General features: G+C 52.9%; 1 protein-coding gene across 3 annotated transcripts in view; it reads right to left on the reverse strand.

Annotated features, from left to right (window-relative positions):
- Window positions 1-19,454, reverse strand: part of kif6 (kinesin family member 6) — an 87,712-nt gene that overhangs the window by 36,461 nt on the left and 31,797 nt on the right. For all 3 annotated transcript variants that reach the window (XM_035396354.1, XM_035396268.1, XM_035396182.1), the window contains exons 11-13: window positions 17,055-17,160; window positions 14,425-14,584; window positions 7,254-7,451 (exon numbers count right to left, since the gene is read on the reverse strand). In XM_035396354.1, the coding sequence (XP_035252245.1) occupies window positions 7,254-7,451; window positions 14,425-14,584; window positions 17,055-17,160 (464 nt within the window). The remainder of the gene's footprint in view (window positions 1-7,253; window positions 7,452-14,424; window positions 14,585-17,054; window positions 17,161-19,454) is intronic.

A 19,454-nucleotide genomic window follows, 5' to 3' on the forward strand; every position in this document is an offset into this window, starting at 1 on the left:
TCATTTAAAGGTCAGTGAGGAGGTGGGTAGCAGGAGGAGGCGGTGGGGAAGTGTAGAGCAGAATAAGGTGGTGGGGAGGAGGAGACGGTGGGAGGTGCAGAGTAGGAGGCAGTGGGAAGGTGTTGAGTAGAAGCACATGGTGGGGAGGAGGTCAGCAGGAGACGGTGGGGAGGTGCTGAGCAGAAGGAGGCGGTGGGGAGGTGGGTAGCAGGAGGACACGTTGGGGAGGTGTTGAGCAGAATGGGGTGTTGAGCAGGAGGTGGCGGTGGGGAGGTGGGTAGCAGGAGGACACGTTGGGGAGGCGTTGAGCAGAATGGGGTGTTGAGCAGGAGGTGGCGGTGGGGAGGTGTTGAGCAGGAGCGGCGGTGGGGAGGTGGGTAGCAGGAGGACACGTTGGGGAGGTGTTGAGCAGAATGGGGTGTTGAGCAGGAGCGGCGGTGGGGAGGTGGGTAGCAGGAGGACACGTTAGGGAGGTGTTGAGCAGAATGGGGTGTTGAGCAGGAGGTGGCGGTGGGGAGGTGTTGAGCAGAATGGGGTGTTGAGCAGGAGGACACGTTGGGGAGGTGTTGAGCAGAATGGGGTGTTGAGCAGGAGGTGGCGGTGGGGAGGTGGGTAGCAGGAGGACACGTTGGGGAGGTGTTGAGCAGAATGGGGTGTTGAGCAGGAGCGGCGGTGGGGAGGTGGGTAGCCTGTGCGTTCCGGGCTGGGCTCAGTCACAGCTGCCCTGGCAGAGAGCGGGGGCTCTATTTTGGGGCAGGCTTAAGCCGGCCGGGCGCACCCTCCCAGCCCACTCCCTGGCCCAGCTGCAGGACAGACCGCGCGCACACCGCCACCGCCGCTGGCACGCGGCTCCCCGCTGCCGTCATGCGTCAGGTCGCCAGGGAAACGACCCCGCTGCTGTAAACAGGGCACTCGGCTCGACGAGCCAATCACACGCCCAGGAGACCAGCTCCAGAGACTGGAGTTCAGCTCCTGCTGTTTCCCTGTGTTATTACACTGTTATTGCACGGTACTTAACGCAGGTAAAGACATGTCGTTTCACGATGTTACAATAAGTTGTGTAATTACATGAAAAGTGATTTGTGGCTTGTGTAAGGGATGATTTGTGAATAGTGCTACAGATGATTTGTGGTTAGTGACAGAGCTGATTTATAGCTAGTGTTAGGGAAGATAAGTGGTTGGCGCTAGGCTTGATTTGTGGTTAGTGTTACGGTCGATTTATGTTTAGACTGAAGGTTCATTTGTGGTCAATAATCAGGTTCCAGTATCTCAGTATTATGACTGACTGACGGACTGACTCGTTCCTCATGGACAAATTTGGACGGGTGCTCGCCTCTGTTCCACACTTGCTACTTTGTGGATGCGCAGTAATGATGTGTTAGTACACGGTAGTCTAAAAAATGTTTTCACAATTTTAGCTGCGAATCTGTGAGGCTGACGTAAGGTCGATTTTAGTATAACGCGGCTGGGTGTTCAGTGAGCCGATGAGCTCATGCGCGCGCGCGTTCAGGGTGCCCAGGGTGCAGGCGTGAAACTGCTCCTTCACCGCGGCGTCGGAGTGCTGCTGGGTAATCACGGAAGCACCCCGGGCCGCAGCTACAGATGTTTGGTGGTTAGAGGAGCGGGGGCGGGGCGGTCAGTGGAGCGGGGGCGGGGCGGTCAGTGGAGCGGGGGCCCCAGTGGTCAGTGGAGCGGGGGCTCCACGGTCAGTGCAGCGGGGGCCCCAGTGGTCAGTGCAGCGGGGGCCCCAGTGGTCAGTGCAGCGGGGGCCGGGCGGTCAGTGGAGCGGGGGCTGGGCGGTCAGTGGAGCGGGGGCCCCGGTGGTCAGCGAAGCGGGGGCCCCAGTGGTCAGTGGAGCGGGGGCCCCAGTGGTCAGTGGAGCGGGGGCCCCAGTGGTCAGCGAAGCGGGGGCCCCTGGAGTCCGCGGCTCTGGGAATAACGCCCCGCGGGCTGCCCAGGGACCAGGCGGGTCCTCCCCTGGGGCTCTAATTACACTCGGTCACTCCTGGAATACGCCAGGATTTTTATGAGAGGGGAGCAACGCTGTTTTTTTTTCTTCCATGAGCATATGTGCGACAGAAAGAGAGAGAGAGAGAGAGAGAGAGGGAGAGAGAGATGGAGAGAAAGAGAGGTGCCACATTTGCTCTTCAGAGAGTTGGCGGTAACTGCTGTTAGCTCCGAGGTCATTGCACGCGTATCAGAGAAGCTCAACACATGTAGCGCCACTCATGACAAAAAAAGTACTCAGATTGCTCAGCTCAGCTCGAATCATGAGTCTCTAAAGAGCATGATTACTCAACTCAGCCTGGACTGTGAGTCTCTAAAGAGCACGCCACGGCAGAACGTTAGGGGCTTGACCCGTACTGTGAGTAGGCTGGTAAAGTGGAGTCTCACTGTTAGTGCACACGTCAGGAATTCCAGAAAGATCTGGAAAGAAAGTCAGGCAGAAGCGCGGCCCACTCTGCTGTGCTTGGCGAAGGTGAGGAATCTCCTCTCCCCAATCGCAGAGAGACCCATACCGCCGCAGGCAGGCGCGCGATGTAGCTCAGTGACGCAGGCCGGTCGCTAACGAAAACAACCCCCACGCCGCGATATGAACTCCGACGCCTGGGCTCCCGTTCGACAGAACCCCCCCCCCCCCCCCCCCAACATCCCCCCACCACCCCCCACTACCTGGCAATCTCTGTCGTTTTGGCGTCATTTGCGGACGGAGGGAGAGGTTAAAATATCAGCCGGCTCAAATCGCCGCTACGGTGGAATTTCAGACCGCGCGCCGAAGACGCTAAATCGCGGCGTCGCAGCGGCGCAATTGCCCGCAATTATTTCGACATCAGGTGAAGCATTTTCCACTCGCCGACAGTGGCCCCGCACCACGTAAATAGCCATCGCTCAAAACGGGGGGGGGGAGAAGGGGGGGGGGGGGGGGGGGGGGAGAGAGAAGCGCTTCTGAAAATGTCATTTGAGGGGAGAGCTCTTGCCCAAGAGCGAAGTTAGCCAAAAACAGACGATTTTACATTTAATTGCTAATTTGAAGTGCTCCCCGTCCTGTTTTGAAACTCGGTGGATTCTGTTCGGCTTGCGAATCGCTCACATTCTTGTACGTTTGTCAGGGTCGGTCTGTGTCCACTTCTCTCTCCCCAGGACCAAACAGGAGTGCCAACAGAGGAAATAAGCAGCACGACTCTCACCTGAAGAGTTGCAAGAGAAAACGAGATTAAAGAAAGAAAGAAAGAAACTCTAATGATCTGAAACAGAAGACTTTTCTGCTGGGGTTGATTAATGAAGCATGCGATTTAGTCCAGCAGTGTTTAATTCACGGCAGGTTAGAACATGTCATCCATTTTATTTCCGAGAATTTTTATTACAGGGGTGTCCAATCTTATCCAGAAAGGGCTGGGGTGGGTGCAAGGCCTGCCTTTCAGCCCAGCTCTATGACACCCGATTCAGCTTATTAACTAATAATGGTCTTGAAATAACACCTTTGTAAGTAGAATCAAGTGTCTTAATACTGGGATAAACCTAAAAACCTGCACCGACACCAGTCCTTTTCGGATAAGATTGGACAACCCTGGTTTATGATAAACAGACACCCACCTCCCACCTCAACTGCCAAGCCCTGCCAGGAAGACACAAACTCAAAATCCCTCCCCTGATTTCTAAGCTCCTCCCACCTGTTCTCCTCTTTAAGCCCCTCACATTGCCCTGGCAACACAAAAAAAAAGCTATCAAAATGCATACTGGCACACAAACGTTGTTTACGATGGCTGGTTTTAAAAAAATTGTTTTGTTGTTTCATGAAATGCAATGCCAATAGGTACCTAAAACGCATAGCTGGCAGGAATTCACTTTGCTATGATCCTTATGGGCTGGAAGTGAGTGAAATGTTAGCACCACAGTTAGCGCCCCCACATCACCGGAAAGCACTGAAATTATATGAGTGGGAGGTGATTGGACCATAGGACTGCCACTCATGAGAGGTCCCATAGAGAACACCACGCAGGCCAGAGCTGTGGCGTGATTGGCCTAACAGACTCAAACCAATCCCAGCAGCCAATCCAGCGCAGAGCCGCAGTGCAGTCGGAAAATAATGCCCAAGGGCGCTCAAGGGCACGGGCTCTTGGATTTGGCATCCCATTCCCCGGAAAACTGGCAGCGTTCCGATATTCCTCTGCAGGACGTAAGTGACGCACGCGCATCGCTCATTAACGTCCCCCAAGGACGTCGCTTGAGGGAGGTCCCCCCCCGCCCAAACCCCCCTACCCCCCACAGCCCGCCGAATGACTGATTCGCTCCTAACTTACAGCTCCGGTTGGCATTCAAAGATGAGGGTTCTCTTCTTTTCCGAATTCTGCTTGCAATTACTCTCGCTGGTCCTGTTACCGGGTTGGGCGGGGGGGCACATCATTACCCAGAAATGCCTGAGAGGGCCCAAGGACAGAGCTGTGGTGGTGGTAGAGAGGGGAGCTCTGACTCACTCCTCATTGGCTCACGTTTCGCTCACCAGAGCCTCGATCACTGTTATTAGCAGGGACCAGGTATGTCATCACACAAAGTGCCTACAAAACCAAAATGAAATGGAGGAAATCGAGCAGAAAAAAAAGAAAGGGGGGGGGGGGGGGGGGGGGGGGGAGGGGGGGAGGGAAGGGGGGTACGGGCCAGCCAGCGGGGTCTCTGCAGCCACAAGCACGACAGCTCAATTTCAGTCCAGCTTAACTCCACTTTTAACTCCTAGTTTTCCGTTTACGCGTATTTTTTAAAAAACGGCCGGGGTCCAACATAAGCAGTGCTGGTATGACAGCAGCACCCTCTTCCCCTCTTTCCTCTTTAAACAGGTCAGTGACTGGAATCTGTGGATCCTTCGAACCCGTCACATTCTTCTCCAGCGCTGAGCTGCCCTGTGAAAACACAGGAGCGGGGGGGGTTTCCGCGTCACGGACGTTCGCGGTGACGACAGAGGCGTCTGTGTCGACTCCGAAAAGACGGCCGGCCCCTCGAGAAACCCGCTGGAAACGGACCCGTAACCAAAACACACCTCCGCCTAATTACCGTGGTAACAGGAGACGGGGGTCTGGGGGGAAGGCCGTCGTCTGCAGCCACGGTGGAGTCATATACGCAGCAGGCGTTGGGGTTTACCTGCGCCGACTGTGTTCAGTCCCCCCCCCAGAGTAAAACAGCTCCAGCAGCCTTGTGGGTTTTGAGTGCGGGCCCATGACGTCAGCAGGTTGTGGGTTCGGAGCCCACGTCCAGTCCTGAAGCTAAGCTCTGAGCTAACCGCAGACTCACGATGAGCAGTAATTGTTGTAATCTTTCACACACTGAACACGTTTTTTCCCTCTGTGACTCTGTAAAGCATCTTGGTGACAGTTCTCTATAAAACGTGCCGTAGAAATAAAATAGATTTTTCTTTTTTCCCCCAGTTTTAATCAACCCAGTGCTGCATTCCTCCACAGCTAAGGAAGCTTCTGTGGCATATTTGATGCATGAGTTGACGCAGAAGTGCGTTTTTGGACTGGGACATTTTAAAGACTCGTACAGTACATCCTGAGTTAAAGGATTTGGCCGGCCCGTGAAATCTTTCCAGACGACCCCAACAGGCAAAACTAAATCAGCGCAACCCCAATATACCTCCCCCACATTCCTGTTCCACATTTTACTGTACACCTCTGAACCCCCCTGAGTTCGCACCTTTACCTCTTCGCATTCCCACTCATTTCACAGACCGTAAAACACGGTTCATTTCCGTTAACCTCCCAAAACTTTATTCGGTTTAATGGATCGTTGTAGTCGCAAAGGGGACTTTTTTTTTTTTTTTACGAGCAGGCCCGGTGGTCTGAGCAGACAGACGAGCCTTGCAGGGCCGAGCCGGGGCAGAGGCATGCGAAACACCGCGTAACAGCCCTCTGCGCGACACTAAAATCGGCCCTGACACCACGAGGGAGCAGAACAGAGGTTCCCCCCCGGCTGTGCTCTGACTCAGATCCAGCAGTGTGACCAATCACGTTCCTCTGCTGAGCAAAACAAGATGGGAGCGAACACTAAGGTCTCAGGAATTTTAATAATTCAAGAAAAACAATAGCAGAAGACTTATGCGCACATTTTATGATCTTTTACACTATTTTTAGCATACTGAGAAGAAACCAATATCCAGAGTTCTTGTTATTATCTGGTTTGGCTTGTTTTTTGGTCGTCCACAAGACAAACAGGAGGTTTCAGTCGGGCAGATCCAAATCTCGCAACAGTACAATAAATAGACTTTGCTGATACACTGTACAGGTCATGAGGTTTACAGCATTAGTTTCCAGAAACATCTGAAAGCAAGATGTTGCCACAGTTTCACAGACCTGAATCGGTCCTGGATTAGGCACTAAATGAGAAAAAGTGATTTGACAAACGCCGCGATGGATTCACTGGCAGAACAGGGCCAATCGGGAGCTGTTGCCCACACATCTCCCAGGTATTCAGCTGTTTAGACCCCCCCAGTGAAACTCCACATACCTCCCAATCCCAGGGGGGTCTAAGCAGAGGTGCCGGGGAGCAGAGAGGAAGACGTTGCTGGTAATTCATGAATAAAAGAGGGGAGATTGTGAAAAGAGAGAGAGATCGTGCAGCGAAAGGACGAGCTGAAGAAGAGAAACGTCGCTCTCTGTCTGCTTTGGCTCCTGCGCATGTGTTGGTTGGACAGATGAGGAGTGCTGGACAGTAACTGCTGGCCTCCCAAATGTATAGCGCCATAAATTACAGTCCTCCGCTATGTCACCCCCCCCGCCCCCGCCCCCACACTCACTCACCCCACCGCACTGCTGCAGTTTACAAAGCCCCGTATGAGGAGCCCAAATCGGAGGGTGAGACAGCCCCCCCCTCTGTAGGTGCTGTTCACAGGGTGGGGGTACATTGGGGATACTGCTTTAGATACAGACACAGAAACACAGGCTCTATGAACACTGCCTTCGGCTCACACTTCTTGGTGCAGCTAATCTGGCTCATTGTGTGCGTGCGTTTGAGTATGTGTGTGTGTGTGTGTGTGCGTGCAAGTATGCATGCGCATATGTTTGTGCATTTCTGTGTGTGTGTGTGCGTGTGTGTGCACGCGTGTGCTTGAGTGTGCGTGTGCGTGTGTTTGAATGTGTGTGTGTGTGTATATGTGTGTTTGTGTGTTTGTGTGTGTGTGCTTGAGTGTGCGTGTGTGTGTGTGTGTTTGAATGTGTGTGTGTGTGTGTGTATATGTGTGTTTGTGTGTGTGCATGGTAACACACCTCTCCTCCTGTGTACAGAGTATGAGGAGCCGGGGCTGGGCACTCTGTCCTGGATCACGGTGGACTCAGAAGGCGTGGCCTCGGACAGCTGCAGGGAACTCTGGGATAGCGGGGGGTGGCCACTCATGACGTTGGTGAGCTGCGTGGTGGCGTCCAGCACCTTCTTCTTCTCCTTCTTCAGCATGTTCACCAGCACACCTGAGCACGAGGCGTTAAGGAACAGGTACCAGCGTGTTCACAGCACACCTGTCTGTAAATACTGGTAGCTGCTAGATTAAAATGTGTGTGCCATTAGCTACAACAAACTAAAAAACGTTGGGGGGGTGGGAGCACGGGTCATGTGAGTTTGACAGCCCTCAACAAAGTAAAATGGAACGTTTCATCTAAACGCTGTCATATATAATCATATAATCATACAGCTGAGCAAATGGGGAAACATATTTTCTTATTTTTAGGAGCAGTGACAATATTCTGTAGAGCGCAGCCGCACTCAAGGACGAGCGCGTTCAGGACAGCGAACTTCAAACCGCCGGAAACACACTTTTCGCCAAACACGACCCGTCCAACAGCGCCTCGCCAAATATAACCGCACCCCCCCCCCCCCCCCCCCCAAAAGCCCCGCACGTCAGCACCTCCTTCCTTTTACGCAAAGCCGCTACGAAGCAGCAGCGGTTTCTGTTCCGCGTGCGCCAGTTTGGGGGGGGGGGGAACGGGACAAATAAGAAGGACGATCGATCCAGAGTTCAGAAGTAATTTACAAAACAAAACAAAAGCAGAAAAACATGCGCGTAAAGCACCGCATTTGAAAGCGGACACGCGGTCTATCTCTGAGAAACACACGCGCACATGCGCGTACAGCGTAGCATTCGAAAGCCGACAGTCCACCTCCGATAACGAAGCGTGACGAGCGCGTCGCGGTCTGCTCTGAGTCAGGCGGGTTCGGAGAGGAGCCGAGGTGGCGGGAGACCGGGCCAAGATTCCGGAACATCTTCGCCCCCCCCCCCCCCCCCAACCCCGCCTCGCGCACATGTCACAGTATACCGCAAAAAATAAAAAATAAATAATAATTTCCCGTACACCGGGGACCCTGTCCCGTACCACCCCCCCCCCCCCCCCCCCGGGCCTCCCTGTGGCCTCGCGGTGAGGGAGATTACAGTACGTTCCCGCCGCGAAGCAGACCGGCGTACTGCGGCAGCACACACTGTGCGTAACCGTAGAGATTCATCCTCCTCGGACCGCTCCGTACTGTCGTGACCGCCGCGTACGCACCCGCCTGATCGAGCGGACGGAGAGCGATCCTCAAACGTGTCCCCCGACCGCTAACGCGTAGCAGGGACACGTTTACCGCTGTCATTTACGTTGCCAAGAGAAGGGAAACAGCGCCGCAGCGGGCAACGTTCAAAATCCATGAAAGAACGCATCTTCAACAGGCTTAAACGCATCGCAGTGATTGGGGGAGAGGAAGGGGGTTTTGCAGAAGCCCCCAAAAACTGCAGTTTCTGTGGTCTGTGATCAAGGCAAGGATCATTGTAATCGGCCAATCAAAGCCGAGGGTCAAAATAATCAGCCAATCAAGGTCCAGGTGGACTTGACACTGTACAGACCTGATACAGAGAATTGAGTGCACGTCCTTGGTCTGAGGATGAGACAGGCCACTGAGATTTTAATCATCTGGTCTCAGTCACGCCAGAGTGAACTCTAAAATGCCACTTTCCACTTGTGTGTGTGTGTGTGGGTACACGTATGTGTACGTGTGTGTGTGTGTGTGTGTGTGTGTGTGTGTGTGTGCGCATGTATGTGTGTGTATGCCTGCGGGCATGTGTATATATGTGTGTGCACTGCGGTTGGAAAAAATCAGGAGCCCCATATTTTAAAAGTTTTAAATGCTTGAAATGACAAGTATTTGACTAAGTGGTATTTGTGTGAAAACAGACGGATTGTGTTCATAGTGAGATCCATGGGAACCGCTGTGAGGAGAAGCCAGGACAGGCCGTGCCCGCAACGGTGCCAGCGATGGTGCCAACTTGGCGAGGGGTCGCTTTGTTGACAGAGCCTGGCACTACCCGCCCCCCCCCCCCCCCCCCCCCCCCCCCCCACCCCCACCCCCACCCATCCCGCGACACGGTCATTTTACTCTCCAAACGGTTGGCCTCGACCATGGTTCGGTAAACACGACCCCAATAACTACAGTTGGTTCCAGAGAGCGGCATCTTTATTGGAAATCCCCCCGTCTTCCTCCGCTCATAACTTGGCTTTCCGTCGAGACCTCAGCGAGAAACCCAAAACGGCAGTGTCCTTAAAGCTACTTTTGCCCTCTTCTTCTGATCTAGAGTTACATATTATTTATTATTTCAAAAAATATTTCTATCAACAGAACCATGGCACAGAACTATCCCCAGTCGCAATCCACAAAAGGAGGAAAATATGCCCTCTTCCACTGCCACCCACGTTCAAAAAAGACAGGGGTGAGACTCGCGCTGCCCTGTAATCCTGTTGGCTGCTAGTACGATTGACACACAGACTTCTTTAAGCAAGCCAATGAGATGTCCCCCCCTCACTCAGGCAAAGAGTTCTCAGGGTCAGGCCACCAAGCAGAAGTGGCTAAAGGGGTGACAAACACATCGCTAAATGACTGTATGACCAAACTAATTCCCACAGCCCTGGTGGCTTTGTCCCCAACACACAGGACACAGCAGATGTTCCACTGGCTGCACTGAGGGAGGACGGCCCAGGCTAGAGCATGGAGAAACAAGATGGCGCCGGGGTAACACTACATCTCTCTCTCTCTCTCTCTGGATCCAGGAACATTCCCCGAGACACCCGTCTTTCCTGCCCATGTTTTTAAACGCATCGAAGAAACAATCACAAATGCAGTCGTCAGTTTTCAGAGTGCAGGAGCACACTGAACGGCCACAAAATGATTTTGTAAGAAATAACACAACGGCTAAAATGTGACAAAGTTTTCGGTAAAAAAGCTGCGTTCATCAAAAGCTTGAGAAAAAAAAGCAATATTTCGCAGTCAGTATGCCTACACAAAACAGAGCAATTCATTCCATCATCACAGTGCTTATCTCACTCTGTTAGAAATCCACTGTAGGGAAAGCTGTGTTCACTCGTCCGTCTGTTTCTCTCTCTCTCTTTTCCTCCCTCAGTTCAGTCCAATTCAAAATGCTTCACTGGCACGAAACACGCAAGCATTTGCCACAGCATATGTTATAGGAATTGAAGAGAACAGTAACAAATTTTAGAAGAACTGAAAATTGCATACTGATGCTATAATAAAGGAAACAAGATGACGTATTGGATGAAGAGAAACCATAACAAAAACGACAGTGAGTGATATTTGGTTTTTGTGTGCATGTGTGTATGTGTATGTAAGAGCATGTCTCTCTCTCTCCTTCCCTCCCTCGACTGGCTCAAAACCAGACTGTCGACGGAGGTGGGTCCAGGGGTCAGAAAGTTAAAGTCCTGGCACATGTTTCTTCCACCCAAGCGCTGAAGAATTGCGCTAACTAGCAAATCCAGGCGATTGGAACAAAAAAACACGGGGGCGGAGTTTTACTGTCTGAACCTGGATTTTCCAGCCCAGCCCGTCCTGCTGTAGCTGCACCCCTGCAGCGGTCCCTCTAAGCGGCGTCTTCCTCAGAGACCGGCGGCCGGACCGTAAGCCCGGTAGGCCTTGGCCACGCCCGCGCTTTAACCACGCCGCCGTTCTGAAGCGCGAACTCACGGTGCCAGCGAGATGGGAGAAAAAGAGCAGACGCGCTACGGGTAAGGATTTCAAGGCCAGGTGCATGCTGGTCCGAGAGAGAGAGAGAACAGTACATCCTGCACTGGGCTCCAGGCCCAGGGGATATGGGCACGAGGTGGGGTGGGGGTCTAAGCCACAGAAATAAATTTGGGTGCATTAGTGAGAGAGGGGGGGGATCTGCCCACTCTCCATGTTTACACGGCGGCTAATTCCAACTTATTGGAGACAGCGCCCCCCCCGCCCCCCCTCCCCAAATCCTCACGCGCTCACGGCTCATGTAAACAGTGCATTACAGATTACCCCCGTGACACATGGGGCTCACACACACGCGCGATCTGTTATTACCGGAATCTGGCTCCCACTTGGATTACCGCCAGTCGCCCGCGCGCAGTCGCGGCTGTAGCTTAAGCCCTGGCCGCCGCTCCTTCCTTCGCCCGCCCTCCTTCTCCTCCCTCCTTTCTTCGCTTCTCTTCGTCTTTTCGGTCTTCCCCGTGAGCTGCGGCACTCTCCTGTTTCAGCCTCCTCACGGACGGCGCCTCATTCTGTCCGTCGGTCTCTAGTTCCGTTGCTGCGTAGGTTAGTGGTCCTGCCCCCCCCCCCCCCCCCCCCCCCCCGGGTTTGGCGGTGTAACGGGTTCCAGGCGTGGGAGCAGGCCCGGGGCGTTTCCGTCGGGACGGTAACGAGGGGGGGGGCAGAAAGCTCACAGGCTGCAGTCTGAATATCAGTCTGGAAGAGGCAGGACGCCTCACTAATGCTCCTCTTGCACCATTACATGACAGCCAAACCAAATGTAATCTGGTGCTCGTTCGGTACCTGCGCAGCCTACAGCTGTTAAACCTATTGATCTACTGCAGCATGCTGTCAAATGTATGCTCCTCACAGCCCGTCTAAAAAGTCAGCGGATTCCCAAAATGCACTGCAGCGTCGACGGCGGTATACGGTACGCCCTGGGGTACGAGAGGTCAACAGAGTTATAATGCAGAAGCGAATCGAGCCGGCTTGGATCCACTGAGGTGGAATGTGTCAGTGCAAAAGGGACATACAGTAAGAGGGTGTGGGAATGATGGAGCTCGAGAGGGCGATGGGACCGCAGTACAGCCCAAGCATGTGATGCACGGCGTTCCGAACAAGGCCTCCCGGGTGGCTGTTTCTAGGGGCAACCGGAGGGTACAGGAGAAAAAGGGGCTTATGATGTCACAAAGGGGAGTGGGAGGGGCTCTGGTTCCGTGAGCCGGAGGTCGACCGATGGAACCTGGGGGTTCACAGAGAGGGACCACCAGCTGTGAAAATGGGATCAGAAAGCATTAGAGCAGACCTCCCTCAATCACACATTAACACCACTTTCTCCCAACACGCACACACGCGCACACACACACACGTGCACACAAGCACACACACAAAGACACACACATGCAAACACACACACACACAAACACACACACGAGCACACACACACACACGCACACACACACACATACACCTCTCTCTCGGGCTGCATCTGTGCAGTAGGCTAACCACAGGCTTACTCAGAGTGCGTCAGGCAGATGGAAGCCTGCAGACACCTGGAAAGAGTGAGCAGTAATCTGTGAGTACACAGTGAATCCTGCACCTCCTGAGAGGGGAATAAACACAGGCAGCCCCAGCCTCCACACCTCTGCACAGTGTGAGTTCAGGCAGGAAAAAATTGGTGTGGAGCTCGTCTCCACTTTGAAAAAAGAAAAAAAAAAAAAATGATAACCTGCCATTCAAACAGGCAGAAAGCTTAGCTCCAATCACCACCTGACACCATCGACAGCTGCCAACAAACAATTATGCTGTTCATTAAGATTTAGAACAGTGTGCAATTAGAAGACTTTTGCATTCAATGATAACAAAATAATAATTGTGTGTAAAAAAACTGTGTGTGTGCATGTGTATGTCAGGGAAAATTAATGTGGTCATAAGTCAAAACCGTGCTGAAATTTTGATGTAAACGGTTTGAAAATGTGAAATGCGAAATATGCCAAACTGCGACGTGAAGATTTGTTTGCGGTCTCTTAATGTATCCCATGATGCCGTGCGATACCGTACAGAATGCGGTATTTCCACGGGCCTCGTTTACGAGTTCCTGGCGCACCCAACCAAATATCTCCTCTCCGACTTACAGAACTACCTTACGTAAGGCGCCTTTAAGACATGTCACAGCGTTGCAACGGCAGATAAAGTTATCCACACGCACCAAATGACTCCCCAATAGCCATAAATACAGAGAATAACTCGTCTCGTCTGACACGCTCACTCCCTATATGGTATTTTGGAGAGGCAGGCCTCTAAGTTGCACTACAGCGGTGCTACAGTAGATTCCTTCTTCTTTTTATTTTTTGCCTCGTGAAAATTACATTCTGTTATTCCCCCATATTCCAGCGTGAAATATCAGAAAGATGAGTTTCTGTGTGTCTTGGCCCTAAATCAGTGGGGATGGATAATCAAGGGATAGCCGAGCCGGCTAACTTTAAAACCCCGCGCGCAAGACGATTCCCTCAGGAAACCATAATACAAATTCAAAAAAAAATAAATGGGACCACTTGTGAAATGAAAAAGTAATAAAGAGGAGGATTTGGTGGATGATTTCGTCCTAATGCTTAATGATTTGAGTCTGGACCCGGTCCTGCGCATAGTTCAGCCTCAATCAAAAGGTTGACAGCGCTCATCTTGCCAGACCTCACAGGAAATAAAAAAAATTCAAAAAAATTTCAAAGAACGCCACTGGTTTTTCTCTCGCCACAAAACTCTTTGACTCGGCCTTCCTGCCAAGCGCAGACGGCACAGAGGTTCGAGGGGCCTCCTCAACACGATCTCTGCTGAAAACTGTCCCCTCCCAATATCCTGTCTTCTGCCTTTTGCAATCTCACAAATGCACAGCTCTTGAAACAATACATTTCCTAAGACGCAGATACTATAAAACCATTGTCCGTTATGAGCAATATATACATGCAATAGTGTCATGGGGGTTTTTAAGTGAGTCAGGACCTCGGTTTAACATCTCGTGCGAAAGACAGCATCTCCTACAGCACAGTGTCCCCGTCATTTGATAGCACTTTACCAGATACAGGGGGAACATGGGTGATGCACGGCAGCCATTTTGTGCCAGAAAGCTCACCGCACATCACCTGAGGCGGAGAAACAAGTTTTACCCAATTAAATCAGGGGATGATAAGCTGGTAGGCTGAGAGAGCCAGGTTGGGTTGCATTTTAGTCAGGACACCAGAGAACCCCCCACTCATGTGGGTGCTACACATTGGTGGTGGATGAGTTCCCCCACATCCGATAGTAAGCAGGCTTTAGTATGCAGGATAAGTAAGCAGGTTGATAGTAAGCAGGCTTTAGTATGCAGAATAAGCAAGCAGGTTGATAGTAAGCAGGCTTTAGCATGGAGGATACTGATCTCGTTGTCGCGTTGCTGAAGCATCTCTCTCAGCTTCTTCACCTCCTCAGGTGTCACCTCCTCCAGGTGGGGGCTCCCTGGCTGGCTGGGGAGCTCAGGGGACTGGACCGAATCAGCTGCCGGAGCCACGCCTGAAAACTTCTCCCTCACCATCACCTGCGGCGGGAGGGACAGAGAGAGAGGGAGGGACAGAGAGAGAGAGAGTGAGGGAGAGAGGGAGGCTAGAGGTGCTGCCAATCATCCTATTTCCCCTTCTCCACCTCTGGCATCACTCCATCCCCTTCTGTAAACAACAGCCCTCCACCCCTGAACTACAGCCTCTCCACCCCTGAACTACAGCCTCTCCACTCCTGAACTTCAGCCCTCTACCCCTAAACTACAGCCCTCCACCCCTGAACTACAGCCCGCTACCCCTGAACTATAGCCCTGCACCCCTGAACTACAGCCTCTCAACCCCTGAACTACATCCCTGCACCCCTGAAACGGAACGAATCACAATTTGGCTCAAAATCGGAATCAGAGAACAGAATTCGGATCAGATTTCTTAAGAAAAATTGCTGTTGCAATAAAAGACGGCCTTGGTTGTTTGTTGCCTGGTTTGGTTCTTGGCGGTGATTCTTTTTTCTTGTTTTCCATCCATACTCGGGGCCATATCATGATTATTCTATCTTAAGGGCCTTGCTCTTCAGTTCCTTAAAGGGAGTCCAGATGTTGGGGAAAATGGCGCTCCTATTTTTGGCCCCTCATACATTACAGCGCGACAGAACCGCGCTACGGCGGACTTGACAAACACTACGGTCGGATCCTTTCTGGCGCACGGGGCCCCATCTTCGAGAATGTTTCGCGCGACATGCTACATGTCTTTGGTTAACCAGAAAAATGCACGCTTCCAAGTGCATTCTGGGAGCGCTAATTTTACCCTGGAAGGACGCTCGGTGCCTTCCCCCGCACAGATATACGGTTACCGTGCTGTGCGAAGGGACGACCAGAGAAAGCGTGGGGGGGGGGGGCACTCACGGATGCCTTTGGGCTCCGACTCCTCGCGGGGGAGAGCGCACCCCCGCCCCGCCCCGCCTCGCCCGCGAGTGAACGCTCGCGCGCTGCCGCCCTGGGAATGCGGGCGTGGCACCGCGGGCCCGGTTAAAAACCGCGAGGCTTCGAGGACGCGGAACGCCGATCCCGCCTCCGGGATCCGGCACTGATCCGGCAGGGATCCAAATAAGAGAGGAGGCCAGGAGGTAAACGGAAACATGCAGGGAGCGGGGGGAGATGTGGGGGGGGGGGGGGGGAAGTGGGGGAGAAAAACAGGCCCCGCATTTCTCACAAATCACTGCCGAATATCCTGAGCGAAAGGGGAGGGTACTGTGAACGCGCGGCGGGGCTGTACGCTAACAAACCCGAACACAGATAAGTGGGGGGGGGGGGCGGTGGCGGTCGATGCTATGGCGATGACTCAAACCGCCCGCTGTTTGCCAGGACGGTGCGCCAGGACGGTGCGCCGCAGCGCGCGGCAACGCAGATCTGAGGATCCGCGGAACGGAACAGAGCCGCCAGCTCCGGACAAGCTACACTCCGCTTCAAACGACCAAAAAAAAAAAAAAAAACCCCCCAAAAGAAATACATCTGGGCTCTAAACCTGAAGCCGTGTTGCAAGCCTCAGAGTTCTCCGCATAAATCGTTTGGCCTGTAAGAATTGTAAGAAGCGTTATCAACAAACAGTCCTTGTCCATCTGGTGCGTGAGCCAAACTGGAGAAAGTCTGTTCAAACTCCACTCCTCTCTGCTCGGTCCTCCTCCTCCTGCAGAGACAAACGGCTGCCTCCTGTTCAGCTGGATCGGGGCTGACAACCGATGACATCATAACTGAGTGAAGGCCTCCGATAGTTCACTGAAAGATCCTCCATCTCTGAGCCCCATGTTAAAGCTCCGCCACACAGCTCAATGGCAGCTTGTTTCAGGCAGGCCTGATGTTAGTTAGTGACAGCTGTCCGTATTGCAGGAAACAATGCGAAGTTCCTCACAGTGGTCAGTAGGGGGCATGCTCTGCTCTTGAAAGCCAGTCAGTGCCAGAATGTTAATCTGGCAAAAGCGGTCAGACATGAGACAGCCAAATGCCACCTGAACCTGATCACCCGAAATAACAATTTCCATGAAAAATCATGGAAATCATCATCAAAACTCTCACTCCTTGTCTTATATAAGACATTTTAGGTCTCATAAAAACAAATTCTCTGACCTTTAGTCTATTTTCTGGACAATAAATTTGTCGAAGGTAAAAAGAGCAACACTGATGACTGAGTGTTGGACACAGTTACTGAGGCCCTGACAGATCACAGTACAGACAAACAGACCACAGCGCAGACAGACTGCAGTACAGACAGAACAGACTATAGTATAGCCAGAACAGACCACAGCACAGACAGAAGAGGCTGCAGTACAGACGGCAGAACAGACAAAACGGATTTCAGTACAGACAGAACAGACTGCAGTGCAGACAGAACAAGGTTGGCACCAGATGCGAAAGAGGGACGAGGATGGAGGAGGAGAGACAGGCAGGAGGGAATGGCTGGAGGGGGTGTGACACAGAGCAGGGGAACGCGGTGAGAAGCAGAAATCGGGGCCTGTACTTTGAGCAGAGTGAAGCAGTGCTGGATCTTCCGCATATCTGGCCCCAGGTCCAGAGTGAAATCAGGGTCGGGATCTTCCAGAAACTTCTTCAGCTGCTCCCCCAATCTGGAAAAACAGAGACACACGCGCAAACTAAGCACACGCCTACGCACAGCATTTACACACACGCACGCACACACACACACATGCACGCCCCTACATACACACACACACACTTACCTACGCACAGCACGCACACGCTCACACACAGACACACACACAACACATATACACACACACACATGCACACACACCACATAACACACACACACTCACACACGCACAGACACACACAGACAGACACACACAGGACACGTACTGTGCCAATAAATTCAGCTCCCTAATTCTGCTATCGTTTTCAGGTTGTTATTACTGGCCCACGCGAAGGAGTGCACATCGTACGTCAGCCCAAGTGGAGAGATTTTCAAACCAGAGTCACGCCAAAGAGAAACTATTTACTGAGAAGCGGCCGTGGTTTCGCTGTTTAGGACAGGGAGAAGCGGGGGCTCGTCTGGTGACTGACCATCGCAGAGACGATATTCTAAACATCGCTCCGTCACGTCCTGACAGCCAGAGTAAAAGACGGGAGCAGAAAATCCACACGAGGCCAGCGACGCAGACGTGAGCAGAGGTCCCGCTCTCACCCCAAACACCGCTGTGATGGAGGGGGGGGGGGGGGGGCAGGAGGGGGGGGCAGGAGTTTACACAATGAACAACGTTAAACAAACTCTACAGTATATGCTCCATATTTCAAGAGCCTGAGAGGCCAGGCCTCCATTTGGCTCTGTGCTCCTCTGCCAGGATCCCTGAGCCATGTCATTTGGATTGGAACGTTCTGGAAACCCATCTCCACTCCATCTCCTCTCTTTGGCACAGGCTGCTCCTTCACACAGAATTTGCGAAAAGCACTTTTTTTTTTAAATAAAAAAAAAAAAGAAGAGGTACAGCACCAGTGGTGTGGTATGCAGCGTATGCTTGGGGATTAAACTTTGAAACAAAAAAAAGAACGTAATACAAAAATTCAAATAGAACCAAAAAAGGTTTGTGTACTTGGGTGCAATCAACGCACAATCGAGCAAGTAAACAGGTAACTTTTAAAGGCTTGGCTTTGGGCCCCTCTGGCCATGATGGACACCCCTAAAATCCCCACATGTCTGCAGGGCTCTCGGAGGTTCCGCGGGGACGCGGGGGCGGAGATGAACCGGACCGGAACGGAAATAATAAAAGAGGAATCAGGCGCCGAAGCGCTAAATCCATCCGAGGCCTGGCGGGGAAGGCCTGGCAGGGGAAGGCCTGGCGGGGAAGGCCTGGCAGGGGGAAGGCCGGCCGCTAACGGGCTACTGGCACCGGGCTGCAAGCGAAAGTGAGCCGTAATGGAGAAGCAGTGTGTTACGCCTGAGGGGGGGCGGGGGGGTTTGGGGGGGGGGGGCACTGAGAGGATTTAATCAGCTCCTGATTGACAGCAGGTACGCGGCGGGTGGGGAGCCGAAAAGGGGGCGGAGGGCCGCTGTGTCTCTCTCTGAGTCCCGCTGCGGAGACGTTACAGGTCTGCGTTCTGCTGCTCAGCAGGCCTCGAGGCACTGAAGAGCAGGACAACGCTGGCCGGGCGTCGGCTCTGGAGAGCAGCGCGCACAGAAACGCGCGGCAGAGGACGGGAGGGTGCGCGGCGTGTCACGTGACTGCAGGATGAAGCCGCCAAAGCTGCCAAACCAGGGACGGTAAACAGAGAAGCTTCACGGAGGGAAGCTCCCACCAATCGCACGACACATCGCTAGCAACCAAACAGTACAATGCCGCCATTGACAAGTGGCTGGACTTAAACTTCCTGGTGCCCCTGTGGGTATCGAGGAAACAGCATTCACAAATCACCGGAGTGTTGTTCTTTCGGTTGTTAGCAACGTACTGGTGGAGTCCCTCTCGCATTCCTACCAGCGAGGTGACTTCGCAGCTGTCCTCTCCCTGCTGAACTATCCCACTGTCGAACCAGGAAGTCATATCTTGCCGAGAACGCGAACCCTCGGGGCTAATGACAGCAGACACGAACGCAGCACTCATTACGCCTCGCGTTTTCACGTCTCCTCTATAATCTTTCAATCATCCGGCGCATCGGCGCTTCCCGCAAACTGCTAAAAGCCATTCCCCTAATCGAGGGCTATAAAGCAGGCTAACTGTGGCTAGCGCGAGCGCTGTGTGGTCCTTCGTTAGGCATTGTGATGTCATCAACTGTCAACCCGCGCCAATGTTTAACTGTGGTATTGGAATCTCTCCCAGTGCATGCTGGGAATGGTTCCAGCAACCCTGTAACCCTGCCAAGGAATAAGCGGGTATAGATAATGGATGGATGTGTTACTGGAAGCCTT

The sequence above is a fragment of the Anguilla anguilla genome, chromosome 1 (assembly GCF_013347855.1).
Source record: "Anguilla anguilla isolate fAngAng1 chromosome 1, fAngAng1.pri, whole genome shotgun sequence".
NCBI classification, from domain to species: Eukaryota; Metazoa; Chordata; class Actinopteri; order Anguilliformes; family Anguillidae; genus Anguilla; species Anguilla anguilla.